Source organism: Salmo trutta, chromosome 1, assembly GCF_901001165.1.
Source record: "Salmo trutta chromosome 1, fSalTru1.1, whole genome shotgun sequence".
Taxonomy (NCBI): Eukaryota; Metazoa; Chordata; class Actinopteri; order Salmoniformes; family Salmonidae; genus Salmo; species Salmo trutta.
This window is the reverse complement of record NC_042957.1, coordinates 43348705-43375767: the sequence shown is the minus strand read 5'-3', so window position 1 is coordinate 43375767 and position 27063 is coordinate 43348705. Positions and strand designations below refer to the sequence as shown.

The following is a 27063-nucleotide window of genomic DNA, read 5'->3' as shown; positions in this document are numbered from 1 at the left end:
CAGGTGAAAGCTATGATCCCTTATTGACGTCACTTGTTAAATCCACTTCAATCAGTGTAGATGAAGGGGAGGAGACAGGTTAAATAAGAATTTTTCAGCCTTGAGACAATTGAGACATGGATTGTGTATGTGTGCCATAAAGAGGGTGAATGGGCAAGACTAAACATTTAAGTGCCTTTGAACGGGGTGTGGTAGTAGGTGCCAGGCGCACCGGTTTGTGTCAAGAACTGCAACGCTGCTGGGTTATTCATGCTCAACAGTTTCCTGTGTGTATCAAGAATGGTCCACCACCCAATGGACATCCAGCTAACTTGACACAACTGTGGGAAGCATTGGAGTCAACATGGGCCAGCATCCCCGTGGAACACTTTCAACACCTTGTAGAGTCCGTGCCTCGACGAATTGAGGCTGTTCTGAGGGCAAAATCCATGTCTCAATTGTCTCGAGGCTTAAAAAGCATTCTTTAAACTGTCTCTTCCCCTTCATCTACACTGATTTGAAGTGGATTTAACAAGTGACATCAATAAGGGATCGAAGCTTTTACCATTACAGGCAGAAACAGATTGAGATTATGACGTCATTTCAACCAGTTTTGCCCAGTATTTCCCTGCTGGGTCTGGGTTCATGATCCGCATTATCCCCAAACAATACCGGCTTCTCATCGAGTCAGGATAATGCCTGCCTGAGTTGCACAAATGGCATCAACATTTTCATTCAGGCATCTGAAAATAGAGCCAATGTTAGGGGATTTTGGTCCGATCACCAGAAACCTTGTTTGAATTTAGCCTAATCTTCTCTGTAATTACAAGAAAGAAGGACATGGTTTCCTCTTTGGGGAGAAATCAATGCAAGGCTTTTGTGAACTAAATTGTGTAATACTGTGGGGTAATTTCAGAACAATCCTTTCTTCTGTTTTACATAAAACCGGTCTGCTTTCCCTTAGCCTTGCAGCTTCACCCTCTCGACTATCCCAAGAGGGCAGTCTTCCAGGGCTGTACTGTACAGACGGTCCTGGCTGGAGCCAAACAGTGACAATGTTAATTAAGAGCGGACACTCAGAAGGAGGACCCCAGAGAGGGCAAGGTGGATGCATTACTGTAGCCTTTCTGGGCTCTTTTTTTTCTGGTATTTTCTGGGACAGTGAAAGCAGGAAACCCCAGTTCAGCACAATAGAAATAAGCATCCCACTGCTCCATATTGTAGCAGCTTGTTTTCCTGTTTCTGCATTCCATCTCTGTCCCACACGATGCTCCACCCATTCTCCTCCTGACTCTCCCCTCTGTTTCTCAGTGAATCGACAGAACCAGCTGTTTTTGTCAAAAGTTCCTTGTCATTCTGTGCGTCCCAAATGGCACCATATTCACTATAGGCACTGCTTTGGACCCTGGTCCCATTTGAGACATTATGTGGATCTGCATGGATGGGCAGCGAACATCTCCGAGCCTCAGACTACAACCGTTTTCCCTCTCTTCTCTTTAAACTTCTGTCTGACTGTGTCCTGTGGTCCAGCTGCAGACCTCGAATGACACCTCGAACTCTACGCTTACACAACAGTCAGGTGGACTTCTCTTAGTCGGTACGTTCTGCTTTACTCTGTTGTCACACAGAGGAGAAAGAGAATGTCGAGGAAGTGGAAAGGACTCTACTTTCAGCGCAGTCCGGCCTGGAGTCGCCTATTTCAGGAGCAGTATTCCCTAATCAGGTTCAACAATAGTCCTTCAAGAGTTTAGTGGGTTAGGGTTACGTGAAGGGAGAGAACTTTGTTTTGAAAGGGCTTAGCTTTAATCAAACCCCAATTGGGTCATTAAGATCATCTCATATGGTCCCCCCCCAGAAACAACTCTTAAAAATATTCTTATATACGGCATGTGTTATGCTCAAATCGCCCACGTACTTGCCTCTAGCCTAATTTCACATGGATATACATGGTATGCTGAAACCAATTCAAGTGGAAATCTGAAGACTGCGTCTAGCCTAATCTGAGAGGAAAGCGTCTAGCCTAATCTGAGAGGAAAGCATCTAGCCTAATCTGAGAGGAAAGCATCTAGCCTAATCTGAGAGGAAAGCGTCTAGCCTAATCTGAGAGGAAAGCGTCTAGCCTAATCTGAGAGGAAAGCATCTAGCCTAATCTGAGAGGAAAGCGTCTAGCCTAATCTGAGAGGAAAGCATCTAGCCTAATCTGAGAGGAAAGCGTCTAGCCTAATCTGAGAGGAAAGCATCTAGCCTAATCTGAGAGGAAAGCATCTAGCCTAATCTGAGAGGAAAGTGTCTAGCCTAATCTGAGAGGAAAGCGCCTAGCCTAATCTGAGAGGAAAGCATCTAGCCTAATCTGAGAGGAAAGCATCTAGCCTAATCTGAGAGGAAAGCGCCTAGGCTATTCTGCAAAAAATGTTGTTGGAAATGACACCTGAGGAGAAATGTCTCTATTTAATCTCTAAAATGTCTCTATTTTATCACTGTGTCTACCGTCTGACATTGGGGATGTTGACTAGATTGAGAGCCAAGCATTAGAAGACTGAGGAGAGTTCCTCCATTTCTTCTCTTTTGGATTCTGCTGTATCATGCCGCTGCATTGGGCTGGGCGTGTGTCCCCCTGTCTGAGCATGCGCCAGCTTTCTTTCTACAAGGACCAGAGGCTTTGCAGGCGCACCTTCCCTATCCCTTCCTTCCTTTCCCTCTCCGCTCACTCTCTTTCCCTCACCCTCCCTTACTCCTTTTGCCTCTCCTCTCGCCCTCTTTCCCTCTTCCAACAACAGTCTCCTTCCCCTTTGTCCCCTTCCTCTCTAAGTCTCCTTCTCTCTCCTCCCTGTCAGTATCAATCTCTGCCTCCTTTTCTTTCACTCCCATTCCCTCTCCATCTTTTTTTCTCCCCTCGCCCTTTACCGCCCCTCATCCTCCCTTAGACACAGTCCCTCCCTGTCTCATTCTCGTTGTGTCGTCTGCTTTCCTTCTCTCCCCGTTCTTTTGTTCTCTTCTCTCCATCGTTGAGCTAGGCTAAATCCCACGCTGCATACTTTGTCCTTGCTGTGTTCTATCTGCTGCTCTAATACTTTCTCCCTTTAGCTTGAACATTCCTTTCTTACAGCAAGGCAGTGGGGTAAGGGCTGGGTCGTCTCCGACGCGTTCGTGTTTAGAGTGGACCCCCCCCCCCCTCAGATTTCCCCTCTCTCTTTCCTTCTCTCTGCTTGCTGCAGCGACTGCTGATGAATATTAAAGAGGAGCGAGAGAGAGAGGCTTCCTTTGGGCGCTGCCTGGCTGTTCAGCAGGCTGACAGCTCTCTCTGAGTGCAGCGCTGCTCTAGCTCCACCCACCACCCACTTCCCTGGCTGTCTGCTGATATATAGTGGTGTGTGTGTGTGTGTGTGTGTGTGTGTGTGTGTGTGTGTGTGTGTGTGTGTGTGTGTGGTGTGTGTGTGTGTGTGTGTGTGTGTGTGTGTGTGTGTGTGTGTGTGTGTGTGTGTGTGAGAGAGAGAAGTCCTATTCAGCGAGTAGCTCTCCAGGCTGACAGAGCTCCAAATCATCTCAGCCATTTTATTCCTCCCGCTCTTTAAAACTGCAATATGTAACTTTTTGGGCAACCTGACCAAATTCACAAATAAATGTGAGATAGATCTGTCGTTCTCATTGAAAGCAAGTCTAAGAAGCGGTAGATCTGTTCTATATGCGCTATTTCTATGCTTCCTGTTCTTAAGTTTAGTTTTTGCGTCTTTTACTTTTGATTTTGTACACCAGCTTCAAACAGCTGAAAAGTACAATAAATCTGTTTTTTTTTTTATTTCACAAACTGAGGAAAAAAACGTGGTGACACTAGCAAGAGCAGTGTGAGGGTTTCTTCTTCTTTCTCATCTTATTCAACTGTTACCATGCACCTGCAAAAAAAGATCGCTCAGATGTGCAAGTGCCTTTTGAATTTTGTCACATAAACTGAAATTAGGTGAACTATTAGAATTTTAGCATCCAGGACATGGCAGAGAAACTAACATGCTCTGAGATTTGACCACTTTTAGGCTATGTCCTAGACAAATCGAGACATTGGTTAACACGTCTTGTCTCGATGCTTGGGTGTAAAACAATAATCAGGACCAACAAATCAACAGTCACATAAACGGGGTGTAGGCTAGGCTTATCGTGTCAAACGTGGAGAAAATGTTTATCCAGGCCTAGTGCTTTGCCTTTGATGACATGTTCCTTGACTAGGGGTGTGAACATTTAAAACGTTTTAAACGAAATTGGGATGAATTCCTAAAGGAAAAACAATGTTTATTTTGTTGGGGGGTGTTTCTCCACAAAATTTAAATCACAGTGCAGCTGGGTAGCTTGTTCTTTCTCTTCGCTAATGATGCGAGACGAGTGTGTTCAGTCTTCGGTCTGTTGTGTGTAGAATATCCTAGCCTATTCATTGATGATTGGCCCTGCTTTACACAGTGGTGTGTGTGTGTGTGTGTGTGTGTGTGTGTGTGTGTGTGTGTGTGTGTGTGTGTGTGTGTGTGTGTGTGTGTGTGTGTGTGTGTGTGTGTGTGTGTGTGTTGGCCTGGCGTTGGAGGGTGCTCAGCTAAGTGCGGGACAAAGATTAGGTGTAAACGCCTGTGAGATGCTCAACAAAGAGGATTAACATGAGCATCCATCTGCCCCTCTGGCATTTCAGATCTGAAATCATATCACCAATTTGGTCTCCTCTCTCCCTCCCCTCCGGTTTTTGGGTAGCTGCCTCCTTTCTTTGTATCTCTCCAACTAGCTGAATGAAGGCATTCAGTTGTACAACTGACTAGGTATCCCCCTTTCCCTTAAATGTGGCCCTGCTCCCTCCTCTTTAGTAACTGAGTGAGCCTATTCGCAGTTAGCCTACGTCTTTCTCCTCACCTCTTTGTTCGAGCCCTAAGGTAGCCTAATTGCAGTAGATTGACAGTGCATAAGGAGGTCTGTGGTTCTGGTACACACCGGGCTGTGATGTGATGCTCTTTGTGACTGCTCTGTCTCTCTCTCTAGGGCTACAGCAATCAGCCCACAAAGAGAATCAGAACACAGCTGCCAGACCAGTCACAGGCCAGTACAAATTACAGGGTGGGCTTGGCCAGAACATGGTTTCAACCCTTCTCCCTTGCCCAGTACGCCCATCCCCCGACTTGTCACTGGGAGAAATTCTATTCTGTCTAAAGATCACTGTAGTCCAGTCATTGTTTGTTAAATGCTGTGTGCCAGTTCAGTTTGCCTTGTCCTCCTGACTATGTTTTTCCTACTAACGTCACCAATATCATCTTGTACTATTTATACAGGACATAGGCTAGCTAACAGTTGCCATGTGCTCCGATCTCACAGATCTCACAGTGGCCAGATCTCGACCTCTTACTATTGGCCTATGCCTATTTAGAGTGAGGTGAGGTCATATAAAAAAAATACTCTAAGACAGGCTACTTGTATGGAGATCAAGTTATGATGTGATTATCTTTTTTTGTCAGTACAGGGGTCCGAAGCAGGTCTGAAGCAGATGCTGATTGTGTTTTGTCAGAAACTCAAAAGCAATCCTCTGTGCGGTATCGCTAAATGACGCAGTTCTACAGTCTTGTAAGGCAGTCCAGAAAATGCACACATGGAAGAAGCCCACATCGTCATGTGACCCCAAGCATAACAGAAAACTATCACCCTCTTAATAATAAACACAAAAGCACGCCCTCATAACACCAACCAAGCCGCTGGACTTAAGGAAACAGAAACAGGATACGCCTGGCAGGCTGCCGTGTGTATTTTGAGAGGAACTTCCCCTTTGAGAAGACAGGAGGAAATCCCCCAAGCATTAATATGACCCTATTATTGGTGCATCTGATCTTGTAGTCTCTATGAGCTGCAGTGCAGCACTTATTTCTGCAGGAAGAGTAGCCTGTGTGTGTGTCGTGTGTGTGTGTGTGTGTGTGTGTGTGTGTGTGTGTGTGTGTGTGTGTGTGTGTGTGTGTGTGTGTGTGTGTGTGTGCGTGTTGTGTCTCTGAGCTGCTGTATCTGCAAGAGCAGGAGAGGAGCCGTCTTGGTTGGCCAGTGTTTATCTTGGCCACTTCCATCATCTTGCTTCATAACAAATAGAAGCATGCTCACATTACAGTACACCAACCCTGACATGATGACATCCATTAAAGGGAAGTAGCTCAATGTAACATGAATCATGATTATCTAAGCTTAGCTGAGGAAGAGGATGATTGCCTCGAGTCTGTAGAGTAACTCAAAACGTTAGAATAGCCTAGGTGTTGTCTCTCTACACGCACTATTGAGGTGACAGCTTTGCTTGGGGACTCGAATCAGGGAAGAAACAGGTTAGGTCAAGCTACGTTGAGACATTAGGCCTACGTTGCTTTGGTATGTCCTTTGGTACCACATTAGACATAATGGAACTTTAGACTCTACCTAGCAAAAACCTGAAGAAACAAAAGACACCTAGCCTAGTCCATTCAAATCATGATCACTGAGAAAGGGCATCAGACAAATGTTTCTGTAATTCCATCTTCCCCTAGCCGCCAGTTCGTTGTTGCACCACGTCTGCCTGCGTTAGCAAAGCCGACTGCCCTTTCAGCTCCTAAAGTCCTTTGATTACATAACGCTTATATAAAGTGAGGGGGAGACAAAGGAAAATGTCCCGATTGTCCCTATCAGTCCCTATGAGGGGGCGACATAGAAATCGCAGTGTTGCAGGCCGTTGGTGTGACAATGGCAATAGGAGTTGGCAAGACAGCAGCGCAAACAGATCTGGGATCAGGCTCGGGCCTGATCCCAGATCCGTTGTTGTTCTTGTATGAAGGGTCTGGGTTGGTGACTAAGGCCTTTGGGTTGAAAAACACTGCACAATAAAACTGTGGGAGAATTCAACAGTGCGCTGGTATCTGTCTGTTTTTAGCTCAGCAGCCATATCCCTCTCTGTGGGGAACAGCACAGGCCCAACAAGCATGTATGCTGTGTGTCGATTTGGAATCGTTGTCAATGATCTCTTTCACCTTCACCCTTTGACATTGTAGCCTATTACGGAGATCCCACCAACTTTGGTTGGTTCTCTCAGGCCTCTGCTCCTCTGACACCCTTTTGAAGTAAGCTGACAACAACCGCAAGGTTTAGAATCCTCTCAGTTCAGTCCGTGTTCCGTGCAGTCTGAAAAAATGTGGAGGCCCCATCTCATTTTTCGAGGCGTTATTGAAAGCAGCAATTATCTGTCTCCACCTGCCAAAGTAGCTCGTGTGGATGACATCAAAACGAAGGTATCCAAACTGAATGGAGCGTTAACTCGTTGTCTTTTTCTTCTTCTTCCCTCCGTCTCCTCTCTCTCCTCCCAGCCTGAACTCGCTTCACCATGGATCAGCATCAAGACTTCAACTCGAGCATGGACGGCCACGCCACCCTGCAATTCAACTCTGGGGAGACCACGGCCTCGGCTGCCCTGGCCAACATGACCCTGAAGGAACCCCTGGACCAGCGGGAGGTTAAGAAGCCTAACGGGATGCCAGATGCACACATGGGACCTGGGGACATGAAAGGTCAGTGATGGACTAGGTCACTAGGACTGTAGATTCTGACAGCGGAGGGTTATGGAAAAGAGAGAGCATCAGATACACATTCTTGGAAAAATAAGTTTCTTAGAATCTGTTTCAGCATTTCTTTTAGACCTTAATAGTAAAAAGCAGACTGTGGCGATCTGTTTCAGCCAGACACATAGAAGCCAAGGATGTTATTGTTGGCTGTTCTCTGCAGTACCCTTCCTTATAGTGCATGATTAAATAACCCTACAGACGTGTGTGTGTTACGTTTACACTAATCCAGGCATTTGGGTCAGTCTCTCCTCAGACAGACATTCTATCCTGTATTATACAGACCCAACACTCTCTTCCAGAAAACGGGATTCAGATGGTGAAACAAATAATCCTGACAAGCCACAAGAGCAGGGAGAGGGATGCATATGCTGATAATATAAACACATTTTGGTTTTTACTCCAGAGGATCTTAAAAGGGATACTACGAGATTCTGGCAATTAGTCGTTTTTCTACTTAGCCAGTCAGATGATCTCGTGGATACCATTTGTATGTCTCTGCGTGCAGTATGAAGGAAGTTGGAGGTAGTTTCAACCAGCCAATGCTAACTATCGCTAGTGCAATGACTGGAAGTCTACAGGTACAGTAGCATACGCCCGAATTTCTGAGTGTCCCTATAACGTACCGAGTTTTGCCTAGTTCTATAGGATGACATGCACCAGCTGTCGCAGCTTTTGAGGTTTTGGTTATTGTACAGTAGGCCGACAGTATGTCAGTGACCATATGAGGCCTAAATATTACATGATACAGTCTATCTATATCTTGAAAAGAAAGGAATGCATATTCCATCAAGGATGTTGCTTTAAGTTCTCCATTCGGGTATTTTTATCCTCAGTATTTCGCTTCACGTAGAATACTTCCTCTTTAGGGAGCAGAAGGGCATTACTACCACTCTTACTGTACAGCTTACACTACGCCACCGAAGAATAAAAGGAACAACTTCTAAAGCAAGGCATCTTGTGTTTTGAGTCGGAAATGTAGGGCACACTGGGACTGGGGTCTGTTCTTTTTTTCTAAAATATATTCCACTATACCTCTTAACTGCGTCCTCAATATGTTCACCAACCACCTACCTCAAAATATAGGCTAGCCCGCTCTTTTGTTCCAACTAACCTGATGTGATGCCTGTTTTTTTTTTCTCTCTCTCACTAACTAATAATCTTGCCTCTGTCTCACGTAGATGATTTGCTGGAGCTGTCACCTGAACTGAAATCACAGCCTCAAGCACCAGTGTCAGAGGTCTCTGTGTCTAAGAGCGCCCCCTCGGGTATGCCGCTCCTCACATCCAAACCCTTTATTTCTATGAGCTGCAGGGTTGGACTCAATTCCATTTTGTTTAGTGTCCATTCACGAAATGTTTCAGGAATTGATTCATGAATCAGAAATACTTCATAAACGAATCATAAATTGATCATGAATAGATTATTATGAAATGGAATTGAGTCCACCTCTGGTTGTGATTGTGCCTCTTGTCGTGGCTTCAAAAGCAATTTGCTCATTGGTTCCATTTGGCCTCTGCCTCTTCGCGAATCATCATCCAGCTTCTTGTCACAACCTCAACATGCGTTTGATTTAGCTTCTTGCTTCACAGCTGCCTGCTTCACTTTTCACAGATAACACCTGGATTCTGAGTGCCTTTGTATCCCCCAAAATAATGTGCTTCCTCTTTTCCTCTCTTCTCTTCCTCTCTTTTCCTGTTTCTTCCTCCAGTTTTCAGTTTACGTAATCAGCGCCCAATGCTTCTTTTGAATTATTTGCAGCGACCATTGCTTATTTTTAATTAGTTGCCTCTCTGTCTCTCTGTCTGTAGGAATGAGAGAGAGAGACAAAGGTCAGTTCTTCTGAGGGCGTCTGCCTTTCCTTCCTAATGCATTTTTAATGAAATCTCCTGTCAGGATTTGAGGTTGATTCCGCTGTTCCCCTGCTGCTGGCCTCGCAACAATCCATGATATTTCCTGCTTCTGTTCATAAATTTCATTTTTTTATTATTAATTATTATGCCATGCTTCTGAGTTCTGTTCTAAGTTCTGTGTGGGGAACTATCTTGTTGTTGTAGCTTTTCAGGGCACTTTTCATTCAGGTCACACTGATAGAAAAAGCCAACCCCACCCAGATTGTAGCATCAGGCCTGGAGTTGTGGCTCTCGTATTCATGATTGTCTGCATCCTAACTGTTAGCATGAAGTTTTAGGCTGTCGTCAGGGCAAAGACAGTGGACGTAAGCTTCCTGTATTTAGACAATTGTCCCATCGGCGGTCAGTAAGTTAAGAGACCGTTGTGGTTTTGAATCTGAGAACGGCGTTGCGTAAGTGGCACTCTGCAGTAACATGCTCTCTCAACAGACACGGCCAACAGGCCAACCTCAGAATAAGTGAAGGGGGGGGGGGGGGGGGGGGGGGGGGGGGGGGGGGGGGGGGGGGGGGTTCTGGGCTAATGGGTCAATATGGTCGCCACTTAACCGGTGCTGTGGCCTTGGTCAGCACGGTGGCGCCATGGTAACAGAAGGCTGAACCTCACAGTCCCTATAGAGCCACGTCCATAGCTAGTCACCACAGAGCATTTTAAACATGGCTCGTAGAATTGATGTCATGGATGTCAATTCATCCTCACACTCGGTTCATTTACCATAGGAAGTGATGGTCACGGGGCTCATAATGCTTTGTATAATCGCATCCTTGGTGTTATAACCCCTTTAGCTATTAACACACTCAGTGACTCCAGGTCTCTCAACTGTCAGTGGGCCTTTATTCAACAATGATTTATGGTATTGCCAGAAGGACAAAAGGCACTTTGGCGGTGGTGTTGTTATCGCAACAACAGCCCACAGCTAAAGAAACCACGGTATCTGCTCTGCTGTGCTCTAACCCCTGTCCACCAAAACATAAAAGATTGAGCAATTTCCATGAATGGAACTATGTGCGTAATGGAATTAGTTCCAAACCTTCCTTGAAACACTGGCATGAACAATATACCGCAGGACACAACAAGAGAACACAAGGCTAGATATCTAGATTTAGGCCTACATTGTAGGAACTCGTGTTCATTTCCCTGTGCGTATTGTAGGTCTACTACCAGCAATAGTCTATAAGTTACACTTGTCAATGGAGGATAGCCAACTGTAATACAAGGTCCATGATGCATGTGTCTGGTGCTTTAGTCCTTAACTGGGGTTCAGTGTCTATGACTGCCCTATTAGCTGTAGGCATAATCATTTATAGCCACTTAGATGATGCTGAGCTTGCAGACTATTAACTGTTATTGGTTGACATGGAGGAATCATCAATCTTTCCTGGAATCGAAATTTGCTGATAAAGTGTTTCTTATTAACACCTATGCTAACCCCCCCCCCCCCCCCCCCCCCCCCCCTCGACCCCAGAAAATGTTCGGTACAATGCCTTAATTAATACCCCTTGATTTATTCCATGTTTTCTTATGTTACAGCCAGAATTCACCCATCGATACACAATAGCTCATAATGACAGTGAATTTCTTTTGTTGAAATTGTTTTGCAAATTGATTGAGAATGAAATACAAAAATGTCTTATTTACATTGGTATAAGTAAGTCTCTAAGAGCTTTCCACACCTGGATTGTGCAACATTTGCCTATTATTATTTTCAAAATTCTTCAAGCTCTGTCAAAGTGGTTGATGATCATTGCTAGACAACCATTTTCAGGTCTTGCCATAGATGTTGTGTTATTGTGTTATTGACTGTATGTTTGTTTATTCCATGTGTAACTCTGTGTTGTTGTTTGTGTCACACTGCTTTGCTTTATCTTGGCCAGGTCGCAGTTGTAAATGAGAACTTGTTCACAACTAGTCTACCTGGTTAAATAAAGGTGAAAAAAAATGATAGTAGATTTAAGTCAACTGTAACTCAGCCACTCAGGAACATTCACTGTCTTCTTGGTAAGCAACTCCAGTGTCGATTTGGCCTTGTGTTTTAGGTTATTGTCTTGCTGAAAGGTAAATTCATCTCCCAGTGTCTGATGGAAAGGTTCTCCTCTAGGATTTTGCCTGTGCTTAGCTCCATTCAGATAATTTTTTATCCTGAAAAACTCCCCAGTCCTTAATGATTACAAGCATACCCATAACATTATGCAGCCACCACTATGCTTGAAATATGTATGTTTGGGGCAAATCCAATAAAACACAATACTTTGTATTCAGGTAAAAAAAAAAAATGCATTTGCCACATTTTATGCAGTATTAGGTCTACTTTAGTACCTTGTTGCAAACAGGATGAATGCTTTGGTAATATTTTTATTCTGTATAGGCTTCCTTCTTTTCACTCTGTCAATTAGGTTAGTATTGTGGAGTAACTACAATGTTGTTCATCCATCCTGTCACAGCCGTTAAACTCTAACTGTTTTAAAGTCACCATTGCATGGTGAAATCCCTGAGCGGTTTCCTTCCTCTTCGGCAACTGATTTAGGAAGGACGGTTGTATCTTTGTAGTGACTGGGTATACTGATACACCATCCAAAGTGTAATGAATAACTTCACCATGCTCAAAGGGATATTCAGTGTCTGCTTTTTTTACATTTACCTATCTACCAATAGGTGCCCTTCTTTGCGAGGCATTGGAAAACCTCCCTGGTCTTTGTGGTTGAATATATGTTTGAAATTCACTGCTCGACTGAAGGACAATACCTTAACTTGTGTGGGGTACAGAGATGAGCTAGTCATTCAAAAATCATGTTAACTATTATCGCACACAGAGTGAGTTCATGCAACGTATTATGTGACTTGTTAAGCACATCTTTACTCCAGAACTTATTTAGGCTTGCCGTTACAAAGTGGTTAAATACTTATTGACTCAAGACATTTCAGCTTTTCATTTGTATTGAATTTATAAACAATTTGAAAAACATAATTCCACTTTGAGATTATGTGGTATTGTGTGTAGGCTATTGACAAAACAATCTCAAATGAATTCAGGCTGTAAATATGGGAAACGTCAAGGGGTGTGAATACTTTCTGAAGACAATGTAGATCAACAGATAGACAGTGTAGGCAGTCGTGCCCCTTCATTGCCCACACTTGCGCATGACCGAGAGTACGTTACTGGTTTTAGCAAGCTTTAGACTAGAGGATTTATTTCAGCAGGCGGTGTGTGTGTGTGGTTAAGTTTGATCATAATTGTGTGTGTGCTCGCTGAATGTTGGGAGATCAACTTACCGGTACCTGTAGAAAGTCTAATGAAGTCCCCCTTTTCCTTTTCTCGTCTTCCCTATCCTCTCCCTCTCCCATCGAACCCTGGACCATGCAGCTACCGGAGGGACAACCGCTACAGGTCAAGGTATGACTACAATACCCATCTGACATCTCTCTTCCTCAGACTACATGTAGCCATGAGGAAGTAGAGTTTCTGAGACCAACTACCGTCCATATCAAATCATCATCAACGTCTCTTATTTTCAACTATTCATTCCAATAGCTCATATACCAATTGAAACCAAGGTTGGGTTTACCATTGAGAGTAATGGACAAACTCCAGTATTGATTTGAACCACAACTCATCTCAATCACCATTATAGTAGTACTACAGCGTGTGCATTATAGAACAGAGGACACTGTTTGATTGGAATCTGTTTTACTGTATAGATTCACAGTTTTATACTGATCCCTTGAAATGTATTTATCTTAAGTGGGTAATGGAGTTTGATTACATGAGCAAAGTTGCTCCTTTTCAAGGATGTCAGAATTGATCTCACGCTGAGGGATACCACACCATAACTACAATTTTAACCATTTTTTGTTTACATGTCATTTGTTTAACGTTACAAACATTGGAGTAAAACAAGCTTATTTTGGGTTCTAATGGGATATGACTGTTGAACTAAGATCTCGAGGCAAAAGTTATATTCTTCAAGAATCAATGGGTACATATCATTCATTTCTAAGTCCAGAAATGGATATAGCAACTGCAGATTTCCCCTTTAAAAGGAAGAGAACCATGATGTACTTACTGTATGTGAGGCTAGCAGCCAGAAAACCCGCCGCGAAGCCCATTTGCAAATTGGACAGTGCGGCAGCCAGTAGACTGGCATTGATTCATCGCCATTGCAATTTCATTTATCACGTGGCTTTTCACAACAATCCAAGAGAGAGAGAAATACAGCGCTGTTGGGTCATTGTGAGTACTGTGTTGAATGAGACACTTTTCGTATTGATGTGATTTTGCTTTGATTTCTGCTGTGAATTTGGTTGATGGCAGAAGTTGATAGTTTAGTGTTTGAGCTGTAAGGTGCTTTTTATGAACCCATATTTACGTACATAGTTCATAGCTCTCATTGCATAGTCTACCCATCTTTTCTGCTATAAACATGGAAGCAAAATGTTTGCAACTGCAAACTGAGCTTCTTATAAAAAACACCTACAGCTCTCAACATTTTAGGTACAAAAATGATCCAGATAATTGTAGTTTATGCATTTGATGTTTCATTGTTGTTCCTGTTGATGCCAGCAAAAAAGGTTCCTTTGCCCTTTGTTTTGTGTACCTTCTCCTTCGGTGGTTCTTTTCTTTCTTTTCGATTCTTTCTTTCCCTTTATTTCTGTTCCTTTTGTTGGGTGTTGAATGTGTGTCTCTGAGGAGGAGGTAAGTGTCTCTAACACCACAGTCCTGCTGTGGATCTATCCCTCTGTCCCTTATCGTTCTGCTTCCCGGTTCCCACCACACCAGAGGAGCTCACCGCGTTGCTCAGCCCCACGCCAGGAGGCCTCAGTCCTGCCACAGAGAGCGGCCGCAGTAGCAGGTCCGGCTTTGCCGACGGTGGGAGCGAAGATGGGGAGAGAGCTGGGTCGGTGAGCCCCCGGGCGTCTCCTTCAGCCCCTGAAGCCCCAATCGAGAGGGACACTCCAAGGCTCTTCTACCCAGACTCGCTGGGGTCTGAGCTGAAGAGGAGCCCGTCTGACGACAAGGTCTCTGATGTCTCTGTGGACCACAGCCTGAGCGGCTCTGGGTCTGAGGACGAGGATAAGAAGGACGTATGTGAGAGCAAGGAGGCTCCTACCACAGCCTATGAAGACATGATCAGTCCTGGGAAGCCTCAGAGCCCTCTCTTCACAGAAAAGGAGGGGACGAAAGAGCAGGAGGATGAAGAAAAAGAGGAGGATAGCGACGAGGAAGAGGATGAAGAAGAGGAAGAGAGAACAGAGGTGTCAACGATCCGCAGGAGGCCACGGCGTGAAGCCAGCTCAGAAGAGGAAGAGCAGCAGAAAGATGAAGGTCGCGCCCCTGTCATTCCCGTTGCCATGACCCCGGAGGAAGCCAAGCAGCGCGTCCTGTCCTTTGACTACACGGAGCCTGAGGGACACCCCCCTGGTCAGGGCATCCCTGCAGGGTGGCAGAACGGAGCAGACAAGACCCCCCCAGAGAGCAAGAGCCCTGACTCCAACAAGGCCGACCCTGGATCTCCCTTCTCCCCTAGCACCGCAGCCGACCGGACCCAGGACCAGTCTCCTCTCATCGAGCACCAGCCAGACGGCCGCGACGAGATGGAGCAGGTGACTGAGGAGCAGGTGACTGAGGAGGAGGTGCAGGAGGAAGAAGAGGTGCAGGAGAAGGTAGCTAGTCCCCTGCCCATGATTGCTGTGCCCCAGATGGAGGTTGAGCCCGTCCAGATGGAAGACGAGCCTGTGAAGACCTCAAAGGACACTCAAGGCCAATACCTGGAGTCTGCAGACGAGGACGACATCGCAGCAGTGACAGCAACTCAGTCGGCGATCAAAGCCAAACCTGCAGAAGCCAAACCTGCAGAAACGAAGCCTAAGGCTGGCAAGCCTGCTAGTGGCCTCAAAGGTGATGCTAAAGGAGGTGCTCCCACAGCAGCCAAAGGCCCGGTCAGGAAAGATAAGAAAGTGACCGCTACTGCTGTTGTCCCTCCCACCGCCGCTAAAACTCAGAAAGCACCCCCAAAAGATGCCGCCCCACCGGGCAGAAAAGCAAATGTTCCAGGTGCCCAGCTCAAAGGTCTGTTTTCCGTTCTAGTTTATCAATCCCACCTCTCCACCACCTCCTTTCTTTTCTCTCACAGATATTTTTTTTCTTACTAGAGCAACACAATAAAGCAGCACCCTTTCTGAAAAACACGCACAAAACGCAAAATATGAACGTGTTCGGTTGATGAAATGGACTGCTTTTGTAGCCACCACCACCGGTTTCTTTCTTGTCTCTTCTTTGTTCACTTCGTTCTCTTTCGAGCTTTATCTTCTCTGTGTTTGTGGTCTGTGTTCTGTCTGTGTTTCCAGCCCCTGTTTATGTCACTAACCCTCCTGTGCCCAAATTATTTTTGCTGGCAATGTTTTCCACTGGTCAGCCCCTTTTGCATGTCACTTGCATGTTTGTTGGGTGTGCAACATCACATCATCGTGACTGTGTATTTATGGGTCACCTTCCCTTCCACCTCCCGTCTTCTGAAACACACACACACACACACACACACACACACACACACACACACACACACACACACACACACACACACACACACACACACACACGTATGGTTCACAAGTGTATGCACACACCACACTCTGGCTACTGTTTCCTGCCCATCTATCATATTACCAGAAAAGTGTAAGTCAGCACTGTTTGTCAGTGTACATGGATGCTTACATTAAACCGATCTTCCCCATCAGTAGTGGTATTTGTTACACACTACCACTACTAATCAATAGATGGATCACTGGTTCTCTTTATGCTAATCATCTAAAGGTTGCCTAAATTGCCAATTATCAATAATGATCAGATGGTAGCTGATAAGCACTTGCACATGACATAATAACAAAATGATTCCCGTTTCAACGGTACATTTTCTGTAAAAGCTTTTTTAAATGATTACTGGACTCCCAAGAGTCTAAATAATGAATCAGTTTAATGGGAACCACCCACTCTATCAATACAGCCCTGTCACTCACTCAGGGTCCTAGTTGGACTAATGGGGTCAATCTATTGATAGGAGATAAACATTATTGCCTGCCTAACTAACCATTTGCAAGCACCACAGTCACCACGGAGACCCAATTTCGTGCTTATCCAATAACACGCAGGCTTGACGTAAAAAAAAAAGGACGGTTTCTAAGCAGTTGTCTGTACCACATTCATTGGCCCTAAAACTAATTTAGTCCCCACCTCAAATGATTAGCCTAGTCCCAGACAGTGTATTATGATCTCTGTGATTCTCTGAGTAGACTGATTAGGGGGATAGAAATCAGGCCATTTTTGAGAGTCTAGTTTTTAATATAGATGACTTAATGTGCTTAAACCTCCCCATGCAGTGTAATATCAATACACAGATAATTGCGAATCTGGGGCAAGTTTCAAATTAAAGTTCAATAAAAGTTTGACAAATGTACTTTCTGGCAATTCATTTCATGGTGCTGACAATTACCTTGAAATCCAAAAGCAACTTTAACACATCCGGATACAGCAACTAGAGTAGTTAACAACATGCATGAATAGGCAATTTAGCATCAGAGAGTTAGCCTAGCCTAGCACAGCGAGGTCTCAAAGTTGCTGATGAGACAGGACTATGATATTAGCACTGACTCAGTCCCGTTCTTTGACCCTCTCTTGCAGCCAAAGCCGGTGCAGGGGCTGGGAAAGAAGCAGCTGAGAAAAAGGTAGGTGATAACTGATGTGTGGACCAGAGGTCTGACCTCTGGAGTGACCTTGCGATACAGCAGGCATCAATATATCTCAGTGCTTTACTTTACAGCTGCAAAGGAGGTTCCAAACATGTTGGCTCAAATTTTACATAAACTTTTACATCAACCATCTGTCTTCAACTGAATGCCCTAAAAATGGATGGTTTTGCTCTGCAATTGCAGTACAGCACATCTGCATGTAAAGCCATTCACCAATCACACACAGTATTTGACATTTGATTGATTTTAAGATTTTTACTGTTTACATTTTTTTTTATTGCTTAAATTGGTTTCAATTGTTTTCAAGTCTATATCGCTTATAGCTTTTTGTTAAGTTCCACCATCGTAATGCATTTCTTTAAATGTTTGCTTTCACTTTTGTCTTTTCCTTTGTGTTTCATAACACTTTTTTATCACCTTTGGTCACAAGACACCCAACGCCACCACACCTGCCAAAGCATCCACCCCCAAACGACCCTCCTCGGTCCAAACCACCCCCAACAAAAAGCCTTGGTCCTCTTCCTCTGCCCCAGCCTGCAACACTAGCAGGCCCAGCTCAATATTTAAACCCAGTCCAGGCAGTGCAGGAGCCAGAGAACCCAGGCCAAGGGTAAGTAACACATGGACAGGCCTCAACTTAGACCACTATCCCAGACCCAGGCCAGCCTATCCATAGGCTCATAATGCTCAATGGCATTATGACTCGAATACTTCAAAGTTCCATGGTGTTTGAGGATCTTATGCAATGCCTCTCCTAAACCCGAAATACTCAGTCAGTTCTTTCCCAAATTAGTCAGGAGTCTTTTGTTTCAACACAGGTTCATCGCTTGTTGTGTAGTTTCCAGTTTTTACCATTCTAGACCTAACCATGCTGTTTGGTTTCCAGACTGGAGATGGGAAGACTGCCAGCACCAGGACACCAGGTGCTAAACCCCAGGGTGCTGGGACCAGGATGCAGAACAAGACCACTGCTGGAGGTCAGTCAGTACTCAGGACATGTTCATCAGATGCTCAACTCTCAATGTGTTCCTTTAACTAAAGTTGTACAGCAGTACCTACAACGTGACCAGATGCAATCACCATTAATCCATCGAGAGTTCCCCAATTCGAGAGAGGTTAACAAATGGAGTGTGATGAGAGAGCATGATAAGGATATGGTCAGACTCCATATCCCCATTGAAAAAGGTTCACCTACATTTGCTTTCTCTAACACGTGGCAGCTTGACTACATTTACATCCCCAGCATGTTGGATGGTGTCACTACTGTTTGCTGTGCTCTCTTTGGAATGGAGTGATGGAGAGAAAAATGTACCTAGAAGTGTCTGGACATTTTGGCTTTAACTACAGGCTGAGCAAAACATCACCGGCACCTAATTCAAATAATTGAACTTTTACAGGTCTTGTTCCTGAAAACGTATTCTCAGGAGTACAACATAGATTGGAATAACCTAATCCAAGATTATGTTTCTCCTAACCTTGTAGTGGATTCCCCCAAGACGCCCCAAGATCGTAGTGGCTACAGCAGCCCCAGCACACCCAAGTCCCCTGCCAGCCGGGAGGTGAAGAAGGTGGCGGTGGTGCGGACCCCTCCTAAATCCCCTGGGTCCATGAGGGGGCGCAGTCCGGTTCCCCTGGCAGCCCCCATGCCCGACCTGAAGAACGTCCGGTCAAAGATTGGCTCCACGGAGAACATCAAGCACTCGCCTGGTGGAGGACGGGTAAGGGCTTGAAACCGTTTTCTTTCGTTTTTATGATATGTAGGGTTGAAGAATTACAGAAACCTTCCCAAAGTGTGGAGGTTTTTCAGAAACACAGGTAAGAGGGGAGGGAATCTGCCAACAGAAAATCCTCCAACCGGGATTTCTGAAAAACCCAGGAACTTTTACCACCCTAGTGTACAACCCTAGTGCTGTTTTTCTTAGCTATCTTTCCCCCAAGCTTAAGTTATTTATCACAGGCCGGAATCCATGTACTACTCCTTAACTCCAGTAATTGGCCATTCAAAGCTTTTGTTCGAGTTGTGATCACAAATGGCTTTACGGTCGGTATATGTTGAATATGTCCAGAACAATAAAAAAAATGGTTTGTTCTGTATTAGTTCCTTGGATGTTGTAAGGACAACGCTTTCTTCCTCCTGACTCTTTCAGGTGCAAATAGTTGAGAAGAAGATGGATTTAAGTAACGTTCAGTCAAAGTGTGGCTCCAAAGCCAATCTCAAGTATACCCCAGGAGGTGGCAATGTGAGTAACACAGACGGCATGGCGGTCAAGAGACTGCAGACAGAGACATTACCCATTTCAGGACTCCTACAGTACACAACCCACAAACTTCCATAAAGACTGGTCACTTGATCATTGATCTGTAACTATTTTTGAGATCATGTCAGATATGACCTCAAATGTCAGATATCCCTGACCTGTAAAATAAGGACATTGCCTCACGCCTGTAACTTCTGAGTGTGAGAAATCTAGCTATTGAATTGGTACCTACAGAGTAGACACCAACCATGAACTTGTAGATAATCCGGTTTAAGTAAATTGTAAAATAGGAGTCAGCAGCAAGGTCCTTGCATCTGCTGCAGCAACCTGCCAGAAAGATAATGTTATTTTCGCCTCTCTACCTCTTCCAGAGTAAATTTGACATAAGAAGATCAACTTGTCTAGTGTTAAGTCTAGGTGTGGCTCCAAAGACAATCTCAAGCATGTCCCCAGAGGTGGTAACGTGAGTAACTTGGGGATGAACTCATGGCTTGGTCTTGAGTCTTCCTGCAGTTAGGACCAGCTTTGGCCAGAATAAAAAGGCTATTCCTTCTCCACTCTCCACTCCTCCTAGACTTAAAGGAAATGAGGACTTCAGTAGTTTATAGCTAGATAGTTTACAGAATGATAGTTACATCTAGTGGAACCCCGTTCCGCCAGCGGAACCCCTAGCCAACAGCCAATGGGATCGCATGGCGCAAAATACAAAAACAACTAAAATACCATAATTCAATTTTCTCAAACATACGACTATTTTACACCATTTGAAAGATAAACCTCTCCTGAATCCAACCACATTGTCTCATTTCAAAAAGGCTTTACAGCGAAAGCAAAACATGACATTATGTTAGGATACCACCACAGCAACAAAAAAAACAACACAGCCATTTTCCTAGCAAGGACAGCCATTTTCCAAGCAAGGGTAGCCGTCCAAAAGCACAAAACAGCTAAAATTACCTTTGACGATCTTCATCAGATGACACTCCTAGGAAATTATGTTAGACAATACATGCATTTTTTGTTCCATCAAGTTCATATTTATATAAAAAAAAAACATTTTACATTGGCGCGTGACGTTCAGAAAATGTGTTCACCCCAAAATTTCCGGTGAATATGCACCATAATTTACAGAAATACTCATCATAAGCGTTGACAAAATATATAACAATTAATTAAAGTATAGATGAACTATTCCTTTATGCAACCGCGTTGTCAGATTTCAAAATAACTTTACGGAGAAAGCACATTGTTCAATATTCTGACTTCTGAGCCCCAAGCTATTCAGTTTGCCGTCCAGCCACGGCATCCACAAAACGCTGAAATATGTTCAAAATATGATCTTACCTTTGCTGATCTTCGGCTGAATGCACTCGTAAGGTCTCCCACTTCCACAAGAAATGTTCATTTGTTCGATAAAGTCCATAATTTATGTGGAAATAAATCAGTTTTGATGGCGTGTCCAGATCACCATTCCAAAATGCATCTATCCACCGTCAACGAAAAGTTATAAAGTTCCCTCAGCGTTTGTAGAAACATGTCAAACCATGTTCACAATCAATCTTTAGGGTGTTTTTAACGTAGAATTTCGATAATATTTCAACTGGACAATAGCAGATTCATTACAGAAGAAAAATAAAAATGGCTAGCCCTGTGTGAGTGCGCACGAGGTAAGTCAATGACCCCAGCCCGACCACTTACTGTTCCGGGTATTATTCAATCAAATTGCATTGTAGAAGCCTCAAACAAGGTTCTAATGACTGTTGACATCTAGTGGAAGCCTTAGGAAGTGCAATATGACATCACAGACACTAGTTTAGACAGAACATCATTTGAAATGAATACAACCATGTGCGGTCAAACTTCCTGGTTGGATTTTTCTCAGGTTTTTGCCTGCCATATGAGTTCTGTTATACTCACAGACGTCATTCAAACAGTTTTAGAAACTTCAGAGTGTTTTCTATCCAAATCTACTAATAATATGCATATCCTACCTTCTGAGTCTGAGTAGGAGGCAGTTTAATTTGGGTATGTTTTTCATCCGGCTGTGAAAATACTGCCCCCTATAGTGAAGAGGTTACGTTTGAGGAGTTTACAGACTAGAGTAGCATCTGAGACTAAATCTTACTTGCTTCAACTTTCTGCAGAGGGCAACACAAAAACCACCCAGAAAACCAAGATAAGACCTAATCAATCTCTTTAAAAACGTTGATTTCATTAAACTGCAATGGGACACTGGTTTAAGGTTAGGACATGGCAGGGACAGGTACGTAGTACCTCGGCCCCTTTGAGTCCCTGAAAACGGATGCATGAATAAGGCATTACAGGGGGTAGGGCATCCTTGCCTGGAGATGCCGTTGCCAAGTTTGTGTTTTTGGTCTGTCTGCCCTAGATCTGTCTCCTCAAATGTGTCTCCAATAACCCGTTTGATGCACCCCAATGGCTCTTGTAGTCTCAAACTCTTCAAATCCAATATATGGTTCAGCGTCTTGAGCTGAAAACCTCGACATCAGTGCTGTTGTTACCTTGCATGACATGGATGACGTGAATGCAGTAGTATGTGACAAAGTAGAATGTTATTGTCGTCGGTGTGTCCATTGACTTATAATGGTGGCATGGTTCTCCAGGTTGGTGTATGACCGTGAGCATGCAGTCCCAGTGGGCAAAATATGGGACGGTAAATCCAAATGACGTCATATTCTGATTCTAAAAATGTCTGATTACAACCAGTTAAAATCATCTTGTTCATGACTCTATCAAGATGTCTGGGAAAGAGGTCATATATTAGTTATCTGGTCAGATAATCAGTTAAAGCCATCTTTTAGCTAAAAAAAAGACGTCTACAGACATTATTATAATCAGAATACAACCTGACCATGACGTCACAAAAGACAGAATGACGTTGACCTGTACAACCAGTTTTGCCCGCTGGGCTCAACCTGAATCCTGTCAATTGTGATATTAACCTCCAACTCATTGTCCCCTCCGCCACCACCCATCAACCTCTGTCAGTCAATACTGTCTGTACTATATAATCTACAAATCAAGACAAGCATGGCATTAGGAAAACCACTGTATAACTATGATGTATTTGTTTATATAGGCCATAACTAGTGACCTCTGTAATGCATTACTGGTGCTGTCTAAGTAGATATGTAAGATTCAACTCTTACAACAGAAATGATGAGGCCATTTTGTTTATAGTGGTACCGGTAAGTGGCTAGTGATTGGGCTGCACTAAGCTGCACTGAGTTGGATGTGGCTGCAGCGTTGCAGTCCTGCTGTAGTCGTGTCTGTCTGCTTGGAGAAACAGGGCTGGGCTTCTGTTCTGTGTAGATAGTAATGTGATGAAAGCCTGGCTCACTATGCAGCAATAACACCACCATGTGTCTGTACTGTGTAAATACATGTTCAAACTGCATACCAGCAAATAGCTGCACATTTGGATGTGTATATGTTTGTGTGTATGTAGACTAGCGGGGTATGGCTGAAAATAAATCTGCAATATTAATAAAAAAATATAGGCATATTGTTTATTTTTTCATTTTATTCAAGAGAGTAAACCCATTTCACTTAGGTTACTTTGGGGATTTGATTTTGTCTAGACTTGTTTAAAATCATGGATGGGGTGATTTTATGAGAGCTCTGGTTATTTGAATTTCATATTCATGTATTATTTGGCAATTTACTTCGATAAACATTGGATCAGATTATAACATTGTTGTTTTCATGAATGCCATTCCTTTTGTGATTACCTTCATCCTCCTGATCATCAGGTATCTTGTCTCGCTTCTCAGGAAGAAATAAGTGGGGGAATTTGTAGTAGAGAATATTCCTATGAAAAATCAAATGAAAAAAAAAGGTCAAGGCCTGGTAATCCAATCACCTAATCAAATATGTATCCTTACTTACAAGACGTGGGTTAAACTGGGTTAGAAAACAGCATTGATTCGTCATAGTTTCTAGAGATGTAATGAAACATCTCTGCAATGTACCCAAGAGGGCCTTTGCATCCAAATTTGAGACCAAGTTGTCTCATTTAGATTCAAATTTCATCAATATGGCGGGATTTTTGATAAAGCTGACTGAATTCCCTGAAATATTCTAGCTATCTTTTCATTTTTAAGGAATTTCTCATGTGTGGGTGCAATCGAATAACTCCTCTTTCCCTTTTCCAACCAACATCTATTAAGGACAATGCTAGAAGCAAGTCTATTCAGGAAGCCATTCATGTCCTTGCATGTGACTGATGCTGACTCATTCTAGATTGTCTCTCTGTATTCTGCCTCCTCGCATCGCCCAACAATGACCACTCCTCTGGTCTGATTCTATCAGTGGTCTGATGATCTCCTTTGTTGTTTCTCCCCATTGCCATATCCAGGTTCAAATTACTCACAAAAAGATTGACCTAAGCAACGTACAGTCAAAGTGTGGATCGAAGGCCAACATTCACCACAAACCAGGTAACTTACGTACAAAATAAAACCTTAGTGACTGAAATGAAAAAACATGCAACAGAGATGGTCTATACTCAGCCATATGAACAAATATATATAAAAGAATAGTTTTATGTGCTCCTGATGAATGTGAAATACAGGAAAATGTGTTGAAAATACCCTTTGTAGTGGTAAAGGTTAACAATGGTCTTCGTTAGGTGGAGGCAATGTGGAGATCAAATCTGAGAAGTTGGACTTCAAGGTTCAGTCTAAGATTGGATCAATGGACAACGTTGGTCATGTGGCTGGAGGTGGCGGACGGAAGGTAAACAAACATACAGACTCACTATCTCTAATGTCCGAATTGACACACATTTCTTTCAAAACAGTACTTTCATGTTTCAATCTTTAAAAAACAACAACTGTACAAACCTATTACAATCAATTACTCATTTCTATCCTGAAATACTGAATTATTCTGCCAAATTCTGCAGTCTGCACTCTCTCTGTCTTCAAATCTCGGAAATCTGAACTAAATGATCAAACTCCTCTCGCTTGGCAAACTCTTCCTTAGCAAACTGAGCATGCCATGAAACTTGCTTGTAAACATTTCTAAAATGTCATGCAAAAGAGCGATTAACGCAGGGTCACATTGATTACTAAGTAGGCCTATGTCTCTGCACTGCCAATAGGCATATGCCTAAGTTTGTCATTTACATGTCATGTACTTACAAAAAGTGTATTTACAAACACATTATTTTTATATCAATATTTAATATAAAGCCTAACAATAGATCATAAATAAATTTTATTGCAAATACAGACCTCCCTCAAGGTAACTGATCCCTGTTAAAAACTCAACCTCACATAGTGCCTGAAGGCCAATTTTAAAGTCAATACAGTAAAAAACTGAGGCAGTATTTTCCCTAATCTTGGTACCCAGAACCAAATGAGATGCTCAATATTTTAATTGCTAAGCCTATAACAAGAGATTATATTTTCCCAACTCTGGCGACCCATTCTCCTGCTCTCCTTCCTCTTCTCTTTGCCCAGCATGTTTGGGTGGCCGCACCTCTTCTCATTTAGCCTGTGGACCAGTCTCTTTAGCTAATCCACTCCATGTCATGTGCCAAAGAGAGTGGCCTTTCTGCCATCTTCAAATATGATCATTCTATCATTAATGAGCTTGAGAACGGAGGATTTGATCCTGATTCGTTCACCCTTGTGAACCCTATTGTGCAAATATTTGAACTTTTTTTCTCCACAGAACACGTGAGTAGGGTCTACATGCCACGCCCACTACATGCTGCGCCCACAACGCCCCACTTACTACATGCCACGCCCACTGCCATTAAGGCTGCTAGCTAGCTAGGAGACCAGCAGTTGAGAGGAACGCGCTTGTTTGAAATGGAAAGGCGTTGTGGTAGCTATTGATGAAGAAGAACATCAAGACAAAGCAGCTGCTTTACAAGTGGGATGCACTGTTGAGCACTACATCCCGAGGGGTTCGTGCTGATTGTTCGGCGATTATGACAGCCGGTTAAATGGCGTCCCTTGACAAGGCAAGAACAAGATGTATGTCAGGAGAAGTGCAGTATTATCAGAAGGAGATACTTGGAATACAGAGGAGGAATGGAGGGGAAAAAGAGAGGCAGAGGAGGTCCAAGAGAGAGAGGGAGGAAGAGGGTTACTTTGAGTCGTTTACAAATGGCGGGAAAAAAGGAGATGGTTGGTTAAAGAAGAAAGTTAGAAAGTGTAAGCAGAGTGAGTTGAAGACCAGATGAGAAATGGAAGTGAATGAGGGCGAAGTATCGGAGGTGGTAGGTGTGGTGAGGTTCTCGGAGCCCGTGGCTTGCACCGAGGGTCAGGATAAAGATGAGTATGTGACAGTAGGAGTGAAGTTTTTGGATAAAGTGGACCCTTGCGTTTTGGCTGATCCATTTGAGGTTTCAGGGTGGGTGAAAACAGAGTTGGGTGCTGTGGAATCGGTGACGGTAACCAGAAATGGTCTTGTAATAATTGTGTTTCTTCTGGTCAGAGGGAGCAGGCGCTCCATGTTTAACTAATGGGGGAAAGAGATGTGAATTGTTTTGCTCTCACGAAAAGGGCGCCATTGAAAGGAGTGATTTCCCGGTGTTTGTGATGCTCGTCGTTTGGTGCGACGGGGGGGGGGGGGGGCGTGTGGAGAAACAGAAGAGTCATTGTCTGTTCATTTTGAGTTTTGATGTTGAGTCTTTGCCCGACAAAGTGATGTTAGGATATATAAAAGTTATCCTGTACAAGCTTTTGTGCCGACTACATTACGTTGTTACAGGTGTCAAGCTTATGGGCATGTGGCAGCAGTGTGTAGGAGGAAGGTTCCTAGGTGTGAGAAGTGTGCAGACGGGCATGAGACAAAGGAATGTGTAGCATTGGGGAAAGTAGTGGAATGTGAAGGGGTGCCCATGGGGCTGGGGATCAGAAATGTCCCATGTGAGAGAGGAAGGTTGAGGTTTCCAGGGTTAGAGTAGTGCAGAAGTTGTAATTTGCTGAGGCAGTGAAGAAAGTAGAGGAAGATGGGTCATGGGGGAGGGATCCTGAGAGGAGTGGTGTGAGTAGTAGATCTGTACAAGTACAGAGGAATAAACCAACAAGTGATATGTTTCAGTAAGATTGGATTTTTGGGATGGAACGTAAGTTGCAGAAAATTGAGGTTGTGGTGGCAGCTGCAGAGAGGCATTTGGGTGTGCAAGACTTGACATCAGAAGAGTTACAGGATGTGTTAAGTGGTGATGTCCCATCCTTTCAGGCTGTTGGCCTGAAGTAGGACTAAATAGATTTAAATAGTGGAGTATGGTATTTATAATTTTTTTTGTGAGTGTTGTGTTAGATGGTAGGGTATTTGTTGTAATTTTTGTATTATTTTTTTTTTTTAATTTTGAGAGAAGAAAACAATTCTGCTGAGTATAAGGGAGTTATACCCCAGTCTAGTAGGTGGCGGTAATGGAACATTTATTGGATGCCAACCAGCAATTATTTTAACATTATGGTGAGGATAATCACTACCCGGTAGTGCTTGGCAAGCGGGGGAGAATGACACTGTACCGGTGTTCTAGTCAGCTAGCTAGCTACTTCCCTCGCCATATCGTTAACAGAACTGGAGGAAAGCAGTGCTCGGCAGGC

General features: G+C 43.8%; 1 protein-coding gene across 5 annotated transcripts in view; it reads left to right on the top strand.

The window, feature by feature from the left end:
* Positions 1 to 27063, top strand: part of LOC115196447 (microtubule-associated protein tau) — a 45613-nt gene that overhangs the window by 12423 nt on the left and 6127 nt on the right. For 2 of the 5 annotated variants that reach the window (XM_029757290.1, XM_029757297.1), the window contains exons 2-12: positions 7308 to 7508; positions 8741 to 8827; positions 12832 to 12861; positions 14245 to 15534; positions 17143 to 17186; positions 17641 to 17820; positions 18097 to 18187; positions 18693 to 18928; positions 19358 to 19450; positions 23847 to 23928; positions 24120 to 24226. In XM_029757290.1, coding sequence (XP_029613150.1) covers positions 7325 to 7508; positions 8741 to 8827; positions 12832 to 12861; positions 14245 to 15534; positions 17143 to 17186; positions 17641 to 17820; positions 18097 to 18187; positions 18693 to 18928; positions 19358 to 19450; positions 23847 to 23928; positions 24120 to 24226 — 2424 coding nt within the window. In that variant the 5' untranslated portion in view covers positions 7308 to 7324. The remainder of the gene's footprint in view (positions 1 to 7307; positions 7509 to 8740; positions 8828 to 12831; positions 12862 to 14244; positions 15535 to 17142; positions 17187 to 17640; positions 17821 to 18096; positions 18188 to 18692; positions 18929 to 19357; positions 19451 to 23846; positions 23929 to 24119; positions 24227 to 27063) is intronic. The other 3 variants (XM_029757306.1, XM_029757322.1, XM_029757316.1) reach the window with 3 other exon arrangements.